Source organism: Oncorhynchus tshawytscha, linkage group LG14 (assembly GCF_018296145.1).
Source record: "Oncorhynchus tshawytscha isolate Ot180627B linkage group LG14, Otsh_v2.0, whole genome shotgun sequence".
In the NCBI taxonomy this organism is placed as follows: Eukaryota; Metazoa; Chordata; class Actinopteri; order Salmoniformes; family Salmonidae; genus Oncorhynchus; species Oncorhynchus tshawytscha.
In genome coordinates, this window is record NC_056442.1 from 2,140,984 (window position 1) to 2,163,400 (window position 22,417).

Genomic DNA, 22,417 nt, shown 5'->3' on the forward strand with positions numbered 1-22,417 from the left:
ACAGGCAGAGGCATCGGAAGGTAAAGGATTGCATTGTTGACCAAATTGAATTATTCACACAAGAGCATTTTGGTACAAAAGGATGAATAGTAATTAATAATTATTTATCTTTTAAATTTCATTCTTCGATGTAAAGATATTGATGATGCTTCCATCATACTCTTCAAATAAAGATCATCTAATCTGACTGTAGGCCTTTTTTCAACGTTAGAGGGCAGTATTGCTTTGTCTATAATGGTAGTAAATATGATAAAATAGCAGGTCATTTACATATAAATAAATATACTTCACTTCAGTAGACATAAGTATGGCATTTGCAACGAACAGTTCAGGGCAAAATGACAGTGTCCTAAAACTCAACACTGACAGTGGCAGCTAATGTGCCATCACCTTCAGAGCGTTCCAGTAATTTGCAATGGGGTAAAGCGCTGCGTAGACATTACTGATCTAAAACAGACTGTATGAGTCAAACTCGTTATCATGTAATCTTTTGGACAATCCCGAATTGCAGTGATCAGTGAAGCTGCGTTGCGACAGTTCTAAACCGGAAAATCGCATCAGCTGTTTTTCGTCCCCTTGACGTCATTTCCTTTAGTCGATGTGCCACCAGCTCTATACCAGTACTTTGTTTTTATTGTAATATGCGTTTTGAATATAATTTACTGAGAAATATTTGGCCATAAAACAACATAGCTACATTAGTTATTTAACTTTTGCTCATTAATTAATGACAACTCTAAGGAGCTTGCGATGAGATAGTAGCTAAGCGCTTCTGCTAGCTAGCTAGCTGAAAGCTAACGGAGGACCACAGTATATTTAGCTACAGTGACTGCTAGGTCCGAACTGCAAGTTGAAACAACTAACCTGGCGCGACTAGAACAAGTACAAGATGCAGAAATCAGAGAAGAGCGATGGTGCTGAGGCAACGGTCGACGTGCAGTTTACCGACCTACCCAACGCCCTTATCGCATGCAAAGTAACTGAAGATGTTTTCAATGACCAAACTCTGAAGGTAAGGATGTGTGTTATGGTGGATCAAAGCATTCAACCAAAGCAAGCTTGCATTACATTACAATGGTTCCCTACTAAACAACTTAAACCTATTTGTGTGTGTGTGTACTCATGTTCAATCCAAATATAGTATTACATTCCACTCCTCCAAAGAATTGGCATCTTTCTAAAGATGAGTCTTAGGCTCCTAGTTGTGTAGTTCCAATCCACCACTCACACCCTCATCACACACATGGTAATTGTTCCCTTCCATCCCCTGCCTGATTCCATAGGGGTTGGAACAGTTCCATCAGCAAGAACATTACTAGATTTCCCCCCATAACAAGGCCAGAATACAGGAAGCTTGGAAAAACTGATCCTGGTCCTAACTGGGCCAGAATCTCAGAGTTTAGCCAAGGACAGATGCACACAGGCAGAGTGTTTATTTTACTCTTTCCTTTCCTTGTCTTCTTTCCTTCATGACCACTTAGCTAGCCAATAAGTGAAAGTGATATGTCACAAACATGTCTAGTCACCTCTGCTCCTCTCACCGATCTCTTGTCAGGGGTTTTGGCTGAGGAGGCTGTGACCTCTTTGTCAGTCAAATGAAGGCCACTGGAAGTAGACTATGTCCCCCTGAACAACAGCAGGGAGAGAGTTGGCAAGCAGGGGCCCTATTCAGTCAAACGCGTTTCTGGACTTTGAGGATATAGCCTAAATTATAAAACAAAGATTGGTATCTTTAGTAAAATGCATATCTGGTACACACTCCCATTATCTCAGTCTCTGATAACATCTAGCCTTCCTGAGGTCAGGTGAATGTGTCACAGGGGCTGAGTTTTTGTGTTGGAAATCTGACTAATGTATTTTTCAGTGTACACAACATTCTTCCGCTCTGTGTAGGTTAGTCTTTGATTCAGAGGGAGTTTCCATTGGAGCTGGCAGGACGCAAGGAACAGTAAGGACAGCAGTCATAAGCAGGAAGAGATGAGGTTGAAAAGGGGAGAAATTAGAGACTTAGTTCTATGTAAAGACTAGGCCCTATGCCTTGCAATTTGTTTAAAGCAAATAGAATAAATCCACACACTAGGGCTGTCCCGATAAAAACATTTATATTGGTTGACCGAAAGTCATCCGTTCTGCATATAACAAATAGGATGTCTATATATCGAGGGGGGAAAAAACATGTCAAAAATTGAGTGATCGGAATTTTTAAACATATTTTTCCATATAGACACACTCTATTTGTTTCAATAAAGTCAACTATATGCATTGAGCTTGTCTGATGCTTTAAGCTCACTGTTTGATGAAATAAGACGCAGATGACTCAAGAGGGAGCCAGAGATCAAGATAACCAGAAGAAAAAACCTTAACCTGACCCAACCATCCTCCTGAAGTTGCTGGTAATGGGCTACACAAGGAGTCCACAACCTTTCTCATGAGCAATGCCAATTTATCTTACAATTTCTACCGATTTGCATGCTAGTTATGGTTTTGAAATTGACTTTTTCATGGAACAGTTTCATTTAATTTAGAATAACATCTTCACATCACAAAATCATTGTCATGTGGTTAATCAAAATTCTATCTAAATAGAAATTATACAAACTTAAAATGCAACTTCTATTGCCATTGCAACTATGTAAAAATAGCCTACATAAAGCCAACAAATAAAAACATTGCAGCCTGCAGGTAGAAAATATCCTGATAAAAGAAATATCATATAAATCACATTGGCTACGCATGGCCTGTCTGCAACGAACTTGAAACTATAACTATTAACTTGGGTCTGGCCCAGCTCACACTAGCAAACTTGCAACATTGTATAACATATTCTGGGCCCTCAGTTTCCTGTGCCAGTGAGCTTAAGACAGACACAGCTGTAGGTTATTTGCGCAATGGATAAGAAGTAATCAGGTAGGTCTATTTTATGACATTTCCACTGGATAAGAGCATGGCATTTTTCCCTTTCACACTGAGTTGTTATCGAAAGGGAGAGAGCTGTAAAGATTTTTCAAATACACTACCGGTCAAAAGTTTTAGAACACCTACTCATTCAAGGGTTTTTCTTTATTTTTACTAATTTTCTACATTGTAGAATAATAGTGAAGACATCAAAACTATGAAATAACACATATGGAATCATGTAGTAACCAAATCAAACCACCCATTGCCTTTATTACAGCTTTGTAAACTCTTGGCATTCTCTCAACCAGCTTCAGCTGGAATGCTTTTCCAACAGTCTTGAAGTTCTCACATATGCTGAGCACTTGTTGGCTGCATTTCCTTTCCCACTCTGCGGTCCGACTCATCCCAAACCATCTCAATTTGGTTGAGGCCAGGTCATCTGATGCAGGACTTGGAACCCAAAATCTCCAATTTGGACTCCAGACCAAAGGACACATTTCCACTGGTCTAATGTCTATTGCTCATGTTTCTTGGCCCAAACAAGTCTCATCTTCTTATTGGTGTCCTTTAATAGTCAAATCAAATCAAATTTATTTATATAGCCCTTCGTACATCAGCTGATATCTCAAAGTGCTGTACAGAAACCCAGCCTAAAACCCCAAACAGCAAGCAATGCAGGTGTAGAAGCACGGTGGCTAGGAAAAACTCCCTAGAAAGGCCAAAACCTAGTGGTTTCTTTGCAGCAATTCGACCACGAAGGCCTGATTCACACAGGTCTCCTCTGAACAGTTGATGTTAAGATGTGTCTGTTAGTTGACCAGCGTTGGACTAGTAACCGAAAGGTTGCAAGATCGAATCCCCGAGCTGACAAGGTAAAAAGCCATTAACCCACTGTTCCTAGGCTGTCATTGAAAATAAGAATTTGTTCTTAACTGACTTGCCTAGTTAAATAAAGGTAAAATAAAAATAAAGCATTTATTTGGGCTGCAATTTCTGAGGCTGGTAATTCTAATGAACTTATCCTCTGCAGCAGAGGTAATTCTGGGTCTTCCTTTCCTGTGGCAGTCCTCATGAGAGCCAGTTCCATCATAGCGCCTCATGGTTTTTGCGACTGCATTTGAAGAAACTTTCAAAGTTCTTGAAATGTTCCGTATTGACTGAACTTTGTCTTAAAATAATGATGGACTGTCGTTTCTCTTTGCTTATTTGAGCTGTTCTTGCCATAATATGGACTTGGTCTTTTACCAAATAGGGCTGTATTCTGTATACCACCCCTACATTGTCACAACACAACTGATTGGCTCAAATGCATTAAGAAAGAAAGAAATTCCACAAATGTACTTTTAAGAAGACACACCTGTTAATTGAAATGCATTCCAGGTGACTACCTCAAGAAGCTGGTTGAGGGAATGCCAAGAGTGTGCAAAGTTGTCTTGCAAGGCAAAGGGTGGCTTTTTGAAGAATCTCAAATATTAAATAGATTTGTTTAACACTTTTTTTGTTACTACGTGATTCTATATGTGTTATTTCATAGTTTTGATGTCTTCACAATTATTCTACAATGTAGAAACTAGTAAAAATAAGAAAAACCCTTGAATGAGTAGGTGTTCTAAAACTTTTGACCGGTGGTGTACATTGAGGAACGATTGTAATTCTCAATGGATGTAAAAACAGACTTGGTTTGCTTTCTCTTTTAGGTGAAGTAAACATCACTCTGAGAAGCTCCACAGCTCATTAGTGGTGGTGCATTTAAGCAAATCAGAAATACAATCAGATCCCCAAATGGGCACATTTATATGCCTACATTTGCACATAGGCCAGGTAGCATATAGGCCTACTTCAGTGCATAATCAGGTGTGCGTCCTTACTCAACGTTGACAGGAGCGCTCCAAACAAAGGAGAAAAGAACAACCATCAACCAGTCCACTAATTGGGGTCAGCCCTACCACACACTGTTGCTTTTGTTCATGAGAACCAAGTGTCAACTCACCATGGGTCTACTACACACTACTATGGGCCATACAAACAGTACTGTTGTGCGAAACAACAAACAGAAGTCAATGCTGTATGGAATTTACACATGGTTTGTTTAACATAGAGGCCTAGCTGGTGTGGTGACATTGGTGTATAGTGTCCGATTCAGCTGAAATGTATTTTCCTACTGATGGCCTCTTCCATGGACGGGAGGGGGCAGAAACAGTGAGACAGGTGCTCCAACCAGAACAGCTGGTGAAGCCACACATACTCCAACTCTCTCTCACTCACTCACTCTCACACACACTCTCACACACACAGATCAATGATTGAAAAATCAATTGGGCTTAGAAGGAAGTGAAACAGGGTAAAGGTCATAAAAACTGGACTGTTTGGAATAAAAGTGTTTTTCTTTTCACAGGGTCACATCCTTTAAGGAGCTTTGAGTCAGCTGAGAGATCATGTGATGGAATATTCCACTGTGTGCATCAACACTGTGTTCTCCTTCAGGAATGTTTGACAAAGACACACACCGTTTCCATTCTATTCAGATATTCATCTAGTTTTAAGACCCGTCCCTGCCCTTAATCAGGTAAACTGTCCTGTCCAAATCAGAATGGCTTCCCTCCTGCAGTAAGGGCCACACATTATTACAATAGGTCACCACCAGGGACTGGCCACACACGTGACACCCCAGAGGTTACCGAATGGAAACTGTGACCTGTACTGTCTTACTGTACTCACTGAGGGATTTGCGTGGCAGAGATATTTGATTCACAAAGCCTCAGGCCTGGAGAGAGAACAGAGCAGGTAGTGTGTGTGTTCTTGCACACTAGTACCAGACTGCAGCTGGTAGGCTTAAAGCTACATGATGTAACTTTTTTGGGGGCAGTTTGACCAAATTGACATATAAATGTGAGTTATAGATCTGCCATTCTAATTGAATGCAAGTCTAAGAAGTGGTATGTATATCTGTTCTATGTGTGCTATTTCTATTCTTCCCATTAAGTTTTGTTTTTGCGTCTTTTACTTTCAGTTTTGTACACCAGCTTCAAACAGCTGAAAATACAATATTTTTGGTTATAGAAAATATATTTCACCGCGGTTTAGATGGTACAATGATTCTCTACACTTGTTTTGTCACAAACTGAAATTAGGTGAACAATTTAGAATTTTAGCAACCAGGAAATGGTGTAGAAATTTCTGCATATTGCACCTTTAAGTACTCTGCCTGAGTACAGCCTCTGTGCATTTGTCTTTCTCTACGATGTGCTGGGGGGACAGAATCTCTTTGTTGTCTAGTCTTTGATGTAAAGGTGTGCATGCGTCTGTGCTGTCTGGTTTCTGGTGCTCTTCATAACTATCAGTGACACTTTGGTCTTTCCTGCTGTTTCTGCCACTCAGATCAGACAATGGTGGAGTGTTCTAGAATATACAACCAGTTCTGAGGTTCCACCTGTCACTGTCTGAGGTCACACTCTGCTGTTCTAGGTTCTGTCTTCTAGCCGACTGGCTTGTCAATCACAGCCAACGGCTAGTATGATTTGTTACTCACTACCTTTCGTGTAGCAGCAGCTGGAGACGACATCTCAGACAAGAGTTGATGATCTCTGCATGCAGAATAAAAGTAGTGCTGTCAAAAAGTGTCAGTCGAGGGTCCAGACAAAATACCTTGATACTGTTAACTTGCATGTAGGCCTGTGGGTGTAGTCTTGAGAAAATGGATGTGTAGGCTAGTTTTAAAGTTTGTGGGTGTTGTATGGAAACATGTGCCTCCCTACTCTTCCTCCCTGCAGAGCAGCTGAGGTTTAATGTGAGTGTTTGTGTTTGTTGTTGTTAACCATCTCCAGACCTCTGTGTGTGTGTGTGTGTGTGTGTGTGTGTGTGTGTGTGACAGTGTACGTGTGTGTTAACCATCTCCAGACCTTTGTCCTACCCTGTTAGTGTGTGTGTGAGACTAACTATCTCTTTCAGAGCTCCTTTGCATAACACTCATTGTGGAGGGGGGCTCTCAGCCCTGCATTTCTTCCGTCCTCTCTGTTTTGGTTTCATATTCCTATTTTCCATCCCCCCACTGGAACATTTGCTTTCTCACACACACACACACAGATTGTCACTTCACTACTAACACACAAACAAGTGTATACTACATTTAGCACATACATTATAGACACACTTGCTTAGCCTTTACTTTAGTCTCTCTTACATTTTTCCTCTCACAGCACCTCAGTGCTATTAATACCACTCTCATAAAAGCTTCTGTGTTATCAAGCCTCCAGCTGCATACTTTCCATAAGAACCAGTTCTCCTTCATCTCTCTCTCTCTTCTTCCCTTACTCTCCACACAGACCTCTGTTTTTCAGGCTGTCTCTCTCCCTTTCTCTCATGTACTCTGTGCTTCTGCCACCTCTCTCTTTTAGTCTCTCTCTCTCTCTCGTCTGTCTTTCTCTCTCGTCTGTGTCTCTCTGTAGTGAAGCTCTCGGGTGTATTTATACCCAGAATGACGTGTGTTTTCCACGGCTGACGCTCAGCAGGCCAGAGTCATGTGCCCCGATAAGCTGATTCAGTGTGTGTGTGTGTGTGTGTGTGTGTGTGTGTGGTTTTATTGTGTCAGAGTCATGGCTCAGTTTCTGATTTGCACATATTTTCCATTCACAACTAAGCAACATATTTGTCATATGTTTTGTGTGTGTGAGTGAGTGAGAGAGAGAACAAGAGAAGAGTGAAGAGATTAACACTTCAGTCTGCTAAGGATTGATTTAGTTATTTTCCAGTCCTCTGTCTTTCTGTCTCACTGCCTCTCTAATTAGTCAGCAAAGGAGAGAGGGAGGGACCATGTCTGAGTGAAGGAGGGAGGGAAGAAAGGAAGGACACACCCCCTGTGTCAGCGGGTTGGCTGGGAGTGAATGAACCATGGAACGAAGGAAGAAAAGGGAGAGAGGGAGGGGCTGTGGTGTACGTCAGTAGTTGTGACTCTCATATAAGTGGCTGCAGAGGCAGAGAGAGCTGGAGACCAGACAGACAGAAGGCTGTATTATATGAGACTTTTGCAAATGCAGCCCATAGTCTCGTTGGAATGTTCTACAGCCTAGACGGAGGACTGTTTTCAGCTGTCGTGTAGCTGCCTGTCTCTGTCCTACAGACCTCACTGCCAAGGGTGGAACCTGAGAGCTAACTCTGGATCTGGGCTAGCTGCTCAGTAGCTAACTGCTTCCGGCTTGAACGTCACTGGACATTTTGGCTCTTCATTTGGCCAGGACTGCAGGCTTATGCAGCTCTCTTAGTGGGGTGTGGACTGTACAAACAGAGAGAGATAGAGAAGAGGAGGAAGTAAGGGAAACGGGAAAAATAAGTTTTATTTTTTTGTGGGAACGAGATCTCCCTCAACCCTCACGCTGGGGAAGGCGGCGCAACCCCCCCACACCTGTCATCTTCATCCCGGCCCCTCCTCACAAACTCTGACCTCCCGCATTATCAGGTGGAAAGGCCTCTGCCTCCCTGCCCTTCCCATCATGCACCTCAAGACCACCAAGTGTAACGCCTTCTGCCTGGTTGCCTCGGTGACCAACCAGGAAGTGTTTGACAGGCCTGAGTCCCGGGTAAGAAGGCTTTATATGTCGCCTCTGATCTGTCTCCTAAAACTGATCTAAAGTCAGATTCTGTAGCCTTTGAGGTCCATTTCCCAGTGGTTGTAATGGTTAAGTAATCTGTTCCAAGATCTGTGCTTGGCTGCAGCTTGTGATTAATTCTCACTGAACTAATCGTTCCAAACTGCTTTAGACCAATGAGATGCAGCGGTCCTCATGGTCTGAGCTGTGCTCCTTTCAGACCGCTGTCACACTGGGTCTTTCTTTAGCGACGGACCCCGACTCTCACCAAGGCCAGGCACGCACACAAGTTGAGCGGGGTTGCCATGACAACCGAGCAGTGTTCCTCATTTTAAGGGGACAGTTTAGTCAAGCATTTTGCAGCAGCTATTTTTAGAAGGGCGGGGGTGGGTAACGTTAGGCCTGAAAGAATGAAGATATGAAACGAGGTTGGTGACAGTGTTTTCAGGAAAGGTACTTACAGTACAAGTCTTCATACACTTGACAAATGTGCCTTTCAAATCACAATACATTTGGCCTTTATAGGGTTTGGTTTTATTGTCATTGTGCCTGGACTGATCTTGGATTTGTATTTTTCTCACAAATTTCGTGGTATCCAAATGTCCAATCGCTGCAACTCCTGTACTGACTCAGGAGAGGCGAAGTTTGAGAGCCGTGCGTCCTCCGAAACACGACCCAACCAAGCCGCACTGCTTCTTGACACAATGCCCACTTAACCCGGAAGCCAGCCGCACCGATGTGTCGGAGGAAACACCGTACAACTGGCGACCGGGTCAGTGTGCATGCGCCCGGCCCGCCACAGGAGTCACTAAAGCGCGATGGGACATGGACATCTCGGCCGGCCAAACCCTCCCCTAACCCGGACGACGCTGGGCCAATTGTGCGCCGCCTCATTGGTCTCCCAGTCGCGGCCGGCTGCGGCACAGCCTGGGATCATACCCGGGTCTGTAGTGAAGCCTCTAGCATTGCGATGCAGTGCCCCAGACCGCTGAGCCACAGGAGCCCCTTGGTTTTAGGCTTTTTGTTGGGCTTCTCTCCCACTGCTGGTTCTCTCCCAGGCCACAGTCCCATAACTGTAGTTAATGTTTGTTAGACTATTATTATCTGTGGGATCATGGTGACTGAGCAGTTTTGAGAAGCATAGCCTAGTTCTGGGTAAACAGACCATTATGTAGTTTATGTATTACATCATCCCATTACTAATGCTGTGTGGCAACATCACTATCCAACTCACTTGTACTGTACCTTCTCTCTCAACCTCTTTCTCTCTCGCCCTCTCAACCTCTTTCTCTGTCGCCCTCTCGCCCCCTCTTTCTCTCGCCCTCTTTCTCGCCCTCTCTCACCCCCTCTTTCTCTCTCGCCCTCTCACCCCCTCTTTCTCTCTCGCCCTCTCACCCCCTCTTTCTCTCTCGCCCTCTCACCCCCTCTCTCTCTCACCCTCTTTCTCTCTCGCCCTCTCACCCCCCTCTTTCTGTCTGTCTCACCCTCTCTCTCGCCCTCTCACCCCCCTTCTCTCTCTCTCTCTCTCTCTCTCACCCTTTCTCTCACTCTCTCTCGCCCTCTCTTTTCTCTCTCTCCTCCTATAGGCCAGTTTTGAGTCTCTGTTCCGCTCCTTCGACCCGGACGTGAACTTCCAGTTCTTTAAGAGTTTCCGGCGTGTGAGAATCAACTTCAGCGATGCACTGGCTGCCGCTGAGGCGCGGCTCCGACTGCACAAGAGCGACTTCAACGGCAAAGAGATGCGCCTCTACTTCGCACAGGTAGAGACACGACTTCTGTACATCACCCAATGCCCCCATACTTTCAGTTACTTGGATCTTTTGGTATTGGAAATATGCTATGCATTACAAATAATAGCTCCCAAGTGGCGCAGCGGTCTAAGGCACTGCGTCACTAAAGACCTGGGTTCGATCCCGGGCTGTATCTCCGTGATCGGGAGTCCAATAGGGCGGCTCACAATTGGCCCAGCGTCATCCGGGTTAGAGGAGGGCTTTACAAGTAGGCCGTCATTGTCAATAAGAATTTGTTCTTAACTGACTTGCCTAGTTAAATAAAGGTAAACAAATTATTTTAAAAATGTGTTCATCAATTTGGTTTAGCTAGCAGCAGTGTTGGCACTGATTGATTCCATTGATCTACATTGAGCCTCGTGTCTCGCTTCCCCCCCGTCTGCCCTGCAGTCCGTCCTCATAGGCAGTCCCCGCCTGGAGCCCCCTAAACCTGACAAACAGTTCCTGATCTCCCCCCCAGCTTCGCCACCAGTGGGGTGGCAGCAGGCCCCGGACGCCGTGCCCGTCATCAACTACGACCTTCTCTGTGCCATCTCCAAACTAGGGCCAGGTACAACACACACACACACTTGCTACAATGAGGATGGGAACCTAAAATTAGAATTGATTTTAATTCAATGTGATGGAATTACAGTAGCTGTCCTTTGTATTGCCATCAGTTTGATTGTGGCCAGTCCTACAGTGTTAACTGTCCTCTCTCCAACTGTAAATTAGGTGAAAAGTACGAGCTGCACACCGGCACCCCCACCACCCCCAGCGTAGTGGTCCACGTGTGTGAGAACGAGCAGGACAGCTCGGGGGGCGAAGACGACACAGAAGGAAGCACCAGCAGCAGCAACCGCCCCCCTCGCCCCAAAATCATCCAGACACGGCGTCCGGACATCACCCCCGGCGTCATGCAGTGAGCAGCAGAGAGAGGGGGCGCTCTAACATCCACAAAGCATGTCTCCCACATCTGCCTCTCAGAAGTCAATGACAACCTGGCCCTGGGAGGATGCTGTTGGGACATGTAATACATCCTCTCTAACACTAGGGGGAGTCGCCTCTCAAAGCCCTGCCTTTTCATGGAGAGAGAGAGAAAGGAAAAGAGAGCGAGAGACATTCATCTCTTATCATTTCACATTTAATTTCTCTTTCGTCCTCCATTTGGAACAATATTAAACACTTGAGAGAAAGAGAAGTAGACAGAGAATAAAGAGCAAGGGATGTTTTGAATAGTTTTGCTGTAAAAAAACTTTTACTTCATTTGCTTTGTAACCGTTGTATATGTTCATGGTCAGGCATGGTATTGAGAGAGAGATCTTGTAGTCCTCTCTAGAGAGACACCGGGGGATCAACTTTCTTTGGATTCATTGTGACTTGTAATTCAGGACCCCGTAACAAACCCTGTCTATAGACTCATTTCATACTGTGTACTGGATCCATCATTTTCTTGTCTATAAGATGTGTGCGCATGCTGCAGTGGAGGTCGGCTCGTAATAATGGCTGAAACGAGCCGAATGGAATGGCGTCAAACTATGTGTTTGACGTATTTGATACCATTCCACCTATTGCGCTCCAGTCATTACCACAATCCCGTCCTCCCCAATTAAGGTGCCGCCAACCTCCTGTGGAATGCTGCCATCACTAGCTCAGCGATTTACAATGTTTCACTCATCGAGGAGTACAAATTACATTCTATTTGATGACATCACAATAGACCTAATTATTATTCATGAATAATTCCTAATGGTCTTTACTCCAGGCCTAACATTTGTAAGCAGAACACTTCAAAGTTACTTTCTTAGCAAATGAACCTGTCAAGGAGTGAATTCTATGAAAGGGACTTGTTCAATAATATGTCTCCAATAATGACTCCTCTGCTTCCATAGCATTGAGATATGTTACTGTATGTTAATACAAGCTCCCCTCCTAGTTCATCCTCCTTTGATTGACAGAAATGGCTGCCATATCACGCTGATCACATGGGGTAGGGATGGCCTCCTGCATGGGTCTTCATAGCTTACTGTACATTTTTGCTGCACATCTTCCTGGCCAGTATGGCTGGTCTCACTTGACTTACACGGCTATTTTGGGGCCGACTGGGGGCCATTAGGGCTCTGAACTGCAGTTACTGTAGGAGGGTTGGTTGTGTGCGCTGCTGTCAGAGGGGGGTTCATAGGTTGTAGTGGGAGGCTTGTGTAGATGCACTGTGAAATGTTTAATGCATGCGCCATCACAGCACATCTGGAAGTTATCCACCCCAGCGGTTTAGTTGCATTAGTCATTTAGCTACTTTTGTACTCAAACTATTGACATTCATTATAATACTTTGAATAATAATCTAGTGAGTTATCATGTAATAAAGACTTCACCGCTAAAGTCATGTGAATGTGTGGTTTGTTTTAATTATGTGGTGGTTTATTTTCATCAAATGTTCATAGGCAAGTACTGTCTGGAGCCACTTCACATTCTGGCCAATTGGTGGCACTTCGCTGCCTCCCTATGGTGACAGTTGGATGTGCACCCTTTCAAACTATCACCTTTACAAGTTAGTTGTCACAGGCACAAAAGTACAGTGAAATGCTTAACTTGTAAGTTCTACCCAACAGTGCAGTGCTCAATATCAAAATAACTAATAATTGTTTAAGAAAAACAGAAATAAGAGGAAGCTATATAAACAGGGTCAGTTCCAATGCCAAATTTACAATGTGCAGACAACCGAGCCATGTACAGCCACTAAGACTTCAATAGTCTAATAATACATTTGATTAAGTGCTTTTCACTTAACGGAGATAAAGTTTTTTTTTAAATCTATAAAATCATTCAAATAAGTACCGAAAGGACACTTATCATACAGACGAACCAGGGAAAACAGTCAACATGATAACAGACTTTAGTGCTATAGTGGCTTCCTCATCTCCTTGATCAGGACAAATTAAATGCCCCCTAATGTGTAGTCAATAGACTGACCACCTCTCCATCACACCACTGTCTCCAACATTCAGCTCTATACATCAAATGTGACAAAGAAAGGCCGCTCCAACAGAGGTACAAAAACAGTCTTTATTTACAAAACATCTGGTGGCTCTGAAGTTAAAAGTTTGTAAAAAAAGAATGACACCCGCAGCAATGTCCAGGACCCCAGGCCTGTTCTGGGTGAGTACTGTCCAACAGGAACTAGACATTCTCAACACTTCCTCCCCAGACCAGCCAATCAGAGCTCCGCCCCATCCTTGGAGCATGTAGGTCCCCAGTCTGGTCAGGTGACATACTGTAGTTCCTGGGAAGAAAGGGGAAATGTTTAGCTCAAACTGACCAATAACTACTGTACTTGAAGACATCATACCCTTTGAAACAGCTTTGAAAACACTCATTGTTATCTCCCAGTCTATATTGCTGACTGATTTCCAAATGGACTCATTTTGTATTGTATTCACTTTCACCTTTCATCTCCTCACACTCTCCCTTGTTCCTCCGGGTCAGTCATCCTTCTTGTTGTCCAGGAGCTCCTGCACCTGCTCCGCTATCCTCCTCTGCTCTGCCCTCTGTATCTTCAGCTTGGCCTCTTCCTTCTTAGCCTGATAGATCTTCACTCCAGCGAAGCCCAGGCACAAGACCAGGGTCTTCAATGCCAAGATGTAGAAGAGCAGAGGGACATTGTCCAATGCCTGGAGGGAGAGATAGAAAGGAGCAGGGTGATGAGAGAGAATGAGGCTGTGTGTTTAGGTCATGAAAGCTCATGAAGGCTGGTAATGTTCAGGTTAATTCACTATAGAACAAATCTATAAAATATCAAATCAGCCGTTTTGTGGCAAACTAGATGGAAAGAAAATGAGTGCTTGTTTGACCAACAAAGTTGTCCGACTTAATATAATCCTCTGTCATGCTCAATTGCACAGTGGACCAAGTAGAGGACCAAGTCACTCTCCACCAGCCCCTCTTACCATCCCTCAAGGAAGGAACACTCTAGAACAACGGTTCCCAACCTTTTTCGGTTACTGTACCACCAACTGAATTTTGCTCTGCCCGGAGTACCCCTAAAGTACCCTCTCATGCATTTTACCAGTAAGCCTATGGTCTCATGAGCCTTCTCAGGTACATCCTGTGGATTCCCTGGTTGAGAACCACTGCTCTAGAATTCCACAAGGGACCAAAATACTACACCGACCCCCCTTCAACCCCCACACCAAAAAGTCCAAAGACTAGAAGTCAGCTGACACCCAAACAGTCACCATAGTTGACAGGACAGCTGCAACCATCCGTATGCTAGGCCTGTCTTCTGTCAGTGTGTGTCACACACACACACACACACACACACACACACACACACACACACCCACACACACAACCACACACACAACCACACACACAACCAAATTAGCTGATATTTTTATAATTAGAACCTGTCCGTTCGGTTACTTGTAAAATGAGCTGACTTTTAGATCTGCTTCTCTGCGCAGCACCTGCTCAAGATGACCCTCGTGAACTAGACCAAGTAAACGGTGCTGCGTAGGCTGCAGTATTTATAGCAAGACTATCCTAAAAACGTTGCAAATGCGTCACTGTACAAAGCACTCATAACAATGTAGCTAACCAACAACAGAGAATAAAAAAATATCTTAAAACGTAACACTGCACTGTCCATGCAAATAGCAAGTGTCACTATCAAGTCACAACAACATTGGAGAGGATGGGCAGCTTGCCAGACATCAACGACCTCGTAGCGGAATAAGGGACGTTTTATAGAACACAATACAACAAAATTGTTACTAATGAATAGACTTTTATTAATATATCTGACTTACCTTCCAGTTGATCATGTGGTCCATGTCTGCTGTAATGTGACGTTGGACGGAACTGTGTTAAGTAAGTGGCTTTGGGTGAAGTTTCCCCTAGCACAGATATATGTGGCACTGCTTCGGGAGGAGGTAAAGTATAATGTATTACTTCTGGGGGAGGGGCTTAAGACATTCTACCAATAAGAATGCACACTTTGTTTGATGTACATTATTTGGACCAATCGTCATCTAAGAGTCGTAGAACAAACCGGTAGGTTAGCCAATGAATGGGCACTGAGAGTTTCACGGGAAACATGTTATGACGAATGGAAAAGAACCGTCTAGAAGTGACTCCAGAGATATTCTTACTTCTTGCTATAAGGTTACAAATTTGTAACGGGGTTTGCTAATCTGTTTAGCCATGTTATTATTGCTGAATCAGATTAAATGTAGACCTACTCCATCACCAATTATGGATTTAACCATTCGAGTTTCACAAACTTTGTTGTACTTCTAGCCAACATCTAGCTATAGACACCGCCATACAGTTCAAATTATATCTATAGCCTATTTATAAACCAGGTAGTTTGGGACCAGGACGCTGATTGGCGGGAACAGCATATCAGCGGTGTGTATATCAGACAATATACCATGGGTATGAGACAAAATGCTTGTTAATTATGTTGGTAACCAGTTTATAATATGAATACAGCACCTCATGGGTTTATGGTATAGGTCTGTGGCCAATAAACACTACCACAGCTAAGGGCTGTGTCCAGGCACTCCACTTCACGTCGTGCGTAAGAACAGCGTTTAAGGGGGGTATATATTGGCTAATATCACACACCCCCTTTGGCCTTAATGCTTAAAGGTATGCTGTGTTCTATGGAAAACAATGTTGGCTAATTGAGGTCAAGCTACAATGACAATGCAGTATTGTTCAGTATCCTCTAGAGGGCGATAAATTACCTCTCCATCAGTCTGTTGCGTAGGGCGTTTATACTCCTAGGCACAGATCTAGAATCAGCTCATGAATCCAAAATCAAAACGTTAACCATCAAGACCAAAACACCAAACTGACCTTAGATCAGTGTCTGGAGGCCGTTAGAGATACTGAAGAAGGGGCATGGAGCGGATCACTTTTGTCAGGGCAGGATCATTGTTGGTCACCACCCTGACAAAAGTGATCCGCACCAAGGCGCCCGTGTCTTCTTCTTCTACATGCCAGGATGTAGAAGAGCAGAGGGACATTGTCCAACGCCTGGAGGGAGGGAGAGAAAGGAGCAGGGTGATGAGAGAGAGAGAGAGAATGAGGCTATGTGCTGTGTGTTTAGGTCTACAAGAAAAAGTTACAGAGCCAACCAAGGCTCATGAATGTTGGTAATGTTCAGGTTAATTCACTATAGAACAAATCTTTAAAATATAAATCAGCCATTCTGTGGCAAACTAGATGGAAAGAAAATGACCGATTGTTTGATCAACAAAGTTGGCCTTTCAAAGTGTGTTGCATTATGGTTATAAAAAGACTTGTGACGACATGTCCACTGAATTCACTTGACAAAAATCAAGTCGCCTTCAAGTCGCTGCAGTTACTTCTCAGCCATCACCTGCATTTTGGGAAGCGCTATTTGTCAATCAATGTTTTTGTTTGACCCACGTGAACATGGCCAAAGACCTGACAGGAACCAACTTTGCCAGGATTCTTTAGCTACAGGGGATACAAATGAAAGTCTCTCTAACCAATGAATTGTACATGTTATGTTTTTCATTTATGAGTGTGTGAAATGGGTTAGGGTTAGAAAAGTTTATTTGGATATTTATAAATAAATAAAAACAACAACAATAGCAGCTATGTTGGAAAACCCTTACACTGCATGACCTTCGGGTGTCGCAGGTGCACCTACCCCCAACTTCACTCTCCGACTTTCGTCTACGGTCGGCTTCGTTAGGCTTAACGCTCGAACACACCAGCAGGAGGACACACACGTGTGTATGTGCATTTGGAATGGCTGTGTTCGAGAGAATCAAAAACGCAAATTGTGACTGACTGACTGATATACAAATAATAAGGAGTGTTATTTCTGATTTGTAGATCAGTCAGTTAGCAGTCGCCTACAGTCGTTTTGATGCTCTTGAACACGGCCAATGTGTCACCCCCTTTCCACATCTGCACTGATCTGAAAATAACTTGACAGGTGGGAAGAAAAGGAAATAGTATTGTGACCTCTAACCCCTTCCTCCGCCCCCTTCCATCTCTCCCCGGGCCACACCACCCAATGGGCTGACAGGGCGCAGAGCCTGCTGGGAGAAACAACACAGGATTCTGGGAAAAGCCGAGGGAGGTCTTTTCTTCTTAATGAAAACACCACCTGTGTTTCTCTTTATACAGTAGAATATCTGGGTATCAAAGAGGCCTTATTTGTTTAAAGATGTTTTTTTTGTTGAGCGGTTAGATGTGAAAGTGTTTGTTTGCTTTCTAGTCGTCTGAAGAGTGCTGGAAAGAAACACTTCCCTGCTGAGGACACACAGCTGATGGAGGAGGATGGATATCCTCACACACACACACACACACACACACACACACACACACAGGAGTAAAACAGGCAATCCCCCATGACCTGTGCTCAGCTGTATGGTCAAAGGTAAATAGGTCCACCAGTCATGAGATAGCATCATCATGGCTCTTGTAAATGTTAAAGAGATTCAGCCAAACATGGCTCCCTACCCAGGATTCCATGCCGCTCCATACCAGTACTCTAAAGGACTGGTCATTCACTAGCAATGTACTTGGCAACATGATATGCCAGAGACAGAACAGTGATATGACACCCACTTGGCAGTCAGTTACTTACTCTGACCTACCTTCAGCTAAACCACAGGAGTGCTATTTACTCTGACATTCCTTCAGCTAAACCACAGGAGTGTTATTTACTCTGACCTACCTTCAGCTAAACCACAGGAGTGTTATTTACTCTGACATTCCTTCAGCTAAACCACAGGAGTGTTATTTACTCTGACCTACCTTCAGCTAAACCACAGGAGTGTTATTTACTCTGACATTCCTTCAGCTAAACCACAGGAGTGTTATTTACTCTGACCTACCTTCAGCTAAACCACAGGAGTGTTATTTACTCTGACATTCCTTCAGCTAAACCACAGGAGTGTTATTTACTCTGACCTACCTTCAGCTAAACCACAGGAGTGTTATTTACTCTGACATTCCTTCAGCTAAACCACAGGAGTGTTATTTACTCTGACCTACCTTCAGCTAAACCACAGGAGTGTTATTTACTCTGACCTACCTTCAGTTAAACCACAGGAGTGTTATTTACTCTGACATTCCTTCAGCTAAACCACAGGAGTGTTATTTACTCTGACCTACCTTCAGAGTAAGGCATGTTTTCTTCTTTTGGCTCTATACTCCAAAAGTTTAGATTTGAAATCAAACGTTGACTATGAGGTTATAAATCCTCTTTGGGATAGACGTGCCGCTAGCGCCCCACCTCGACAACATCCGGTGAAATTGCAGAGCGCGAAATTCAAAATACAAAATTTGTAATATTAAACATTCATGAAAATACAAGTGTCTTACATCGTTTAAAAGCTTAACTTCTTGTTAATCCAGCTGCTTTGTCAGATTTCAAAAATACTTTACTGTGAAAGCACACCATGCGATTATCTGAGGACAGCGCCCTGCATACAAAAGCATTACAAACATTTTCCAAACAAGCAGAAGCGTCACGAAAGTCAGAAATAGCGATAAAATAAATCACTTACCTTTGAAGATCTTCCTCTGTTTGCAATCACAAGGGTCCCAGCTACATAACAAATGATCCCTTTGTTTGATAAAGTCCTTCTTTAAATCCCAAAAAAGTCTGTTTAGTTGGCGCGCTTGACTCAGTAATCCACCGGTATCCCTCGTTCAAAATGCACACAAATTAATCCCGAAAGTTGCCAATAAACTTTGTCCAAACAAGTCAAACAACATTTGAAATCAATCCTCAGGTACCCTAATGTGTAAATAAACAATCAAATTTAAGACGGAGAATAGTATGTTCATTCCCGGAGAAAAATAACGAAGTGCGCGCCCTCACCAACGTGCGCTACAATACTACAGCCAAAATGGGAGCCACCTAGAAAAACGACAAATTCTAGCTCATTTTTCAAAAAACAAGCATGAAACTCTTTCTAAAGACTGTTGACAACTACTGGAAGCCCTGGGAACTGCAATCTGGGAGGTATTCCATTGATATTCCCATAGACAGCCATTTGAATGAGTGGTGAGCTCATTAACAATAAATTCTGGATGGATACCCCCGGGTTTTCGCCTGCCATATCAGTTCTGTTAGACATTATTTTAACAGTGTTGGAAACTGTGTTTTCTATCCAATACTACCAATTATATGCATATCCTAGCTTTTGGGCCTGAGTAACAGGCAGTTTATTTTGGGCACCTCAGTCATCCAAACTTCCAAATACTGCCCCCTATCCCTAAGAAGTTTTTAAAGTGTAGACTGTCAGCTTTAATTTGAGGGGATTTTCGTCCAAATCGGATGAACCCACTTTTTGTACAGAGTCCCCCAATTTTAGGGGAGCAAAAGTATTGGGACAAATTCACTTATACATGTATTAAAGTAGTAAAAAAGTATTTGGCCCTGTATTCTGTCATTTTGGAGTAATTTTTATTGTAAATAAGAATATAAAATGTTTCTAAAGACTACCATGATTACAGATAATCCTGAATGGATCGTCAATAATGATGAGTGAAAAAGTTACAGATGCACAAATTTCATACCACCAAGACGTGCTAACCTTACACCATTAAATCATAACAGGGGAGGTTAGCATTTATAGGGGGGTATGATATTTGTACATCTGTAACTTTCTCACTCACCTAAATGACAAATTGACCTTGTTTAACAGCTGTGTGTGTATGTGTGTGTGTGTGTGTGTGTGTGTGTGTGTGTGTGTGTGTGTGTGTGTGTGTGTGTGTGTGTGTGTGTGTGTGTGTGTGTGTGTGTGTGTGTGTGTGTGTGTGTGTGTGTGTGTGTGTGTGTGTGTGTGTGTGTGTGTGTGTGTGTGTGTGTGTGTGTGTGTGTGTGTGTAATGTGTGTGTGTGTCAATAGACAGTAATGCAATGCCTCATAGGACCGGAGATAATTACATTTCTTGCTTGAAGTCACATGGAAAAGAAGTGTAAAACAAGCACAAACTTAGTTTCACTGTATGCTACATTGGTTGCATATGGTGGTGAGTGATCATACTTGGAGAGAGGTGAAGAACCATTGATAATGTCTGCACCGCATGATTGAGCATTAATTTCATGTAAAGTTGACCTGTTCTTCACATGAGCTTTGACATCTAAACATTCAATGTTTTTGTCATCTGTATGGATGGAGTCTCTACATGCAGCAGGAGAATACTGTATGAACCACAGTATCTGCCTCAGACAATGCTGCAAGCTACATCTGAGAATATGGACCACAGTATCTGCCTCAGACAATGCTGTAAGCTACATCTGAGAATATGGACCACAGTATCTGCCTCAGACAATGCTGTAAGCTACATCTGAGAATATGGACCACAGTATCTGCCTCAGACAATGCTGTAAGCTACATCTGAGAATATGGACCACAGTATCTGCCTCAGACAATGCTGTAAGCTACATCTGAGAATATGGACCACAGTATCTGCCTCAGACAGTGCTGTAAGCTACATCTGAGAATATGTGAATAAAGGCTTGAATAAAAGGAGGGCAGGATATGGATGTGCGACATTGGTACTTGAGTTTTATCAGTCTCTGGAGAATCATTCTGTTTGAGAGAGAGAGAGAGCGAGAGAGTGAGAGAGAGAAGAAATAGGGAGAAAAAGAAAGAAAGAAAGAAAAAGTGAGAGAGATTGGGAGAGAGTGAGAGAGAATTACAGGGGGGACGTTCATTGTGATCCACGGTCGATCTCTGAGGCTCTGGTTTCCATGGTAACGGCTATTGGGGTGTTTGGTTAAGGGTGTTAGGATGTTGTTCATACAGGGAAGCATGGAGACGTGGTTATTTTACCATAGAAGGACAGGAACAAGGGGATACAATGCAGACCTTTTCCCATAGACATTTCAGAGGTCTTTTTTATACAGTGCATTCGGAAAGTATTCAGACCCCTTCACTTTTTCCACATTTTGTTACGTTACAGCCTTACTCTAAAATGGATTAAATACAAATTATTCCTCATCAATCTACACACAATACCTCATAATGACAAAGTGAAAACAGGTTTTTAGAAATAAAATTAAAACAGAAATACCTTATTTACATAAGTATTCAGACCCTTTGCTATGAGACTCGAAATTGTGCTCAGCTGCATCCTGTTTCCATTGATCATCATTGAGATGTTTCTACAACTTGTTTGGAGTCCACCTCTGGTAAATTCAATTGATTGGACATAATTTGGAAAGGCACACACCAGTCTATATAAGGTCCCACAGTTGACAGTGCATGTCAGAACTAAAACCAAGCCATGAGGTCGAAGGAATTGACCTTAGAGCTTAGAGACAGGATTGTGTCGAGTCACAGATCTGGGGAAGGGTAGCAAAACATTTCTGCAGCATTGCAGGTCCCCAAGAACACAGTGGCCTCCAGCATTCTTAAATGGAAGAAGTTTGGAACCACCAAGACTCTTCCTAGAGCTGGCCGCCCGGCCAAAGTGAGCAATCGGGGGAGAAGGGCCTTGGTCAAGGAGGTGACCAAGAACCCGATGGTCACTCTGACAGAGCTCCAGAGTTCCTCTGTGGTGATGGGATTACCTTCCAGAAGGACAATCATCTCTGCAACACTCCACCAATCAGGCCTTTATGGTAGAGTGGCCAGATGGAGTGGCCAGATTGGCTTAACAATAAAGTGTCAAGGGGAATCACCAATATAACACTGTTACACATATAATATCTATCTTACTCTTTCTCCTAAAGCAGTGAAATTGATGGATTTGAGCCAAGTATGTTGGTTGGGCCAATAGTAACCATACACAGACTCAGACACACACACACACACTGGACTATTTACAGCCATCCCTGAGGCACTGAAGCCTCTGATATTAAAAGAGCAGGTCAAAGGTGAAAAAACAACCTCCAATCGCTCCAGGTGAACAGTAATCCAGATGTTTCTGACACTGATGTTCATAACCTTTTTGGATTTCTGTTCACAGGAAAGATGCTCTCACACACACTCCCAAACACACACATGCTCACACACACGCTCACACAAACACACTGCCTTGTACTTGCTTGTTTGTGTTCCATTATTAATATGCCTGCCTTAGATCTCTCGTAGCTCAATGAGTAACAGTGGGAGAGATGAGGCTGTTGATGCTGTGTGTTATCTTAGTTAGTAATGTTGTT

At 43.3% G+C, this 22,417-nt stretch overlaps 1 protein-coding gene across 3 annotated transcripts; it reads left to right on the plus strand.

The window, feature by feature from the left end:
- The first annotated feature begins 576 nt into the window (after positions 1–576).
- LOC112266350 (calcipressin-1) lies at positions 577–12,641 on the plus strand. 3 transcript variants are annotated; one of them, XM_042296755.1, is made up of 5 exons: positions 876–1,012; positions 5,294–5,464; positions 10,067–10,240; positions 10,661–10,820; positions 10,985–12,641. In XM_042296755.1, the coding sequence occupies exons 3-5, from the start codon at positions 10,220–10,222 to the stop codon at positions 11,173–11,175; spliced, it is 372 nt and encodes a 123-aa protein (XP_042152689.1). In that variant the 5' UTR covers positions 876–1,012; positions 5,294–5,464; positions 10,067–10,219; the 3' UTR covers positions 11,176–12,641. The 3 variants fall into 3 exon arrangements, with proteins under 3 accessions (XP_042152687.1, XP_042152689.1, XP_042152688.1); XM_042296753.1 differs by lacking the exon at positions 5,294–5,464 and having other exon boundaries at positions 577–1,012; XM_042296754.1 differs by lacking the exons at positions 876–1,012; positions 5,294–5,464 and adding an exon at positions 6,895–8,471.
- Positions 12,642–22,417: the final 9,776 nt, after the last annotated feature.

Excerpts from the sequence above, each read along its gene's own strand:
- LOC112266350 (XM_042296753.1), top strand. The coding sequence starts at position 890 with ATGCAGAAATCAGAGAAGAGCGATGGTGCTGAGGCAACGGTCGACGTG. Across the intron at positions 1,013-10,066 it reads TCAATGACCAAACTCTGAAG|GCCAGTTTTGAGTCTCTGTT; the intron begins GTAAGGATGTGT and ends CTCCTCCTATAG. Across the intron at positions 10,241-10,660 it reads TGCGCCTCTACTTCGCACAG|TCCGTCCTCATAGGCAGTCC; the intron begins GTAGAGACACGA and ends TCTGCCCTGCAG.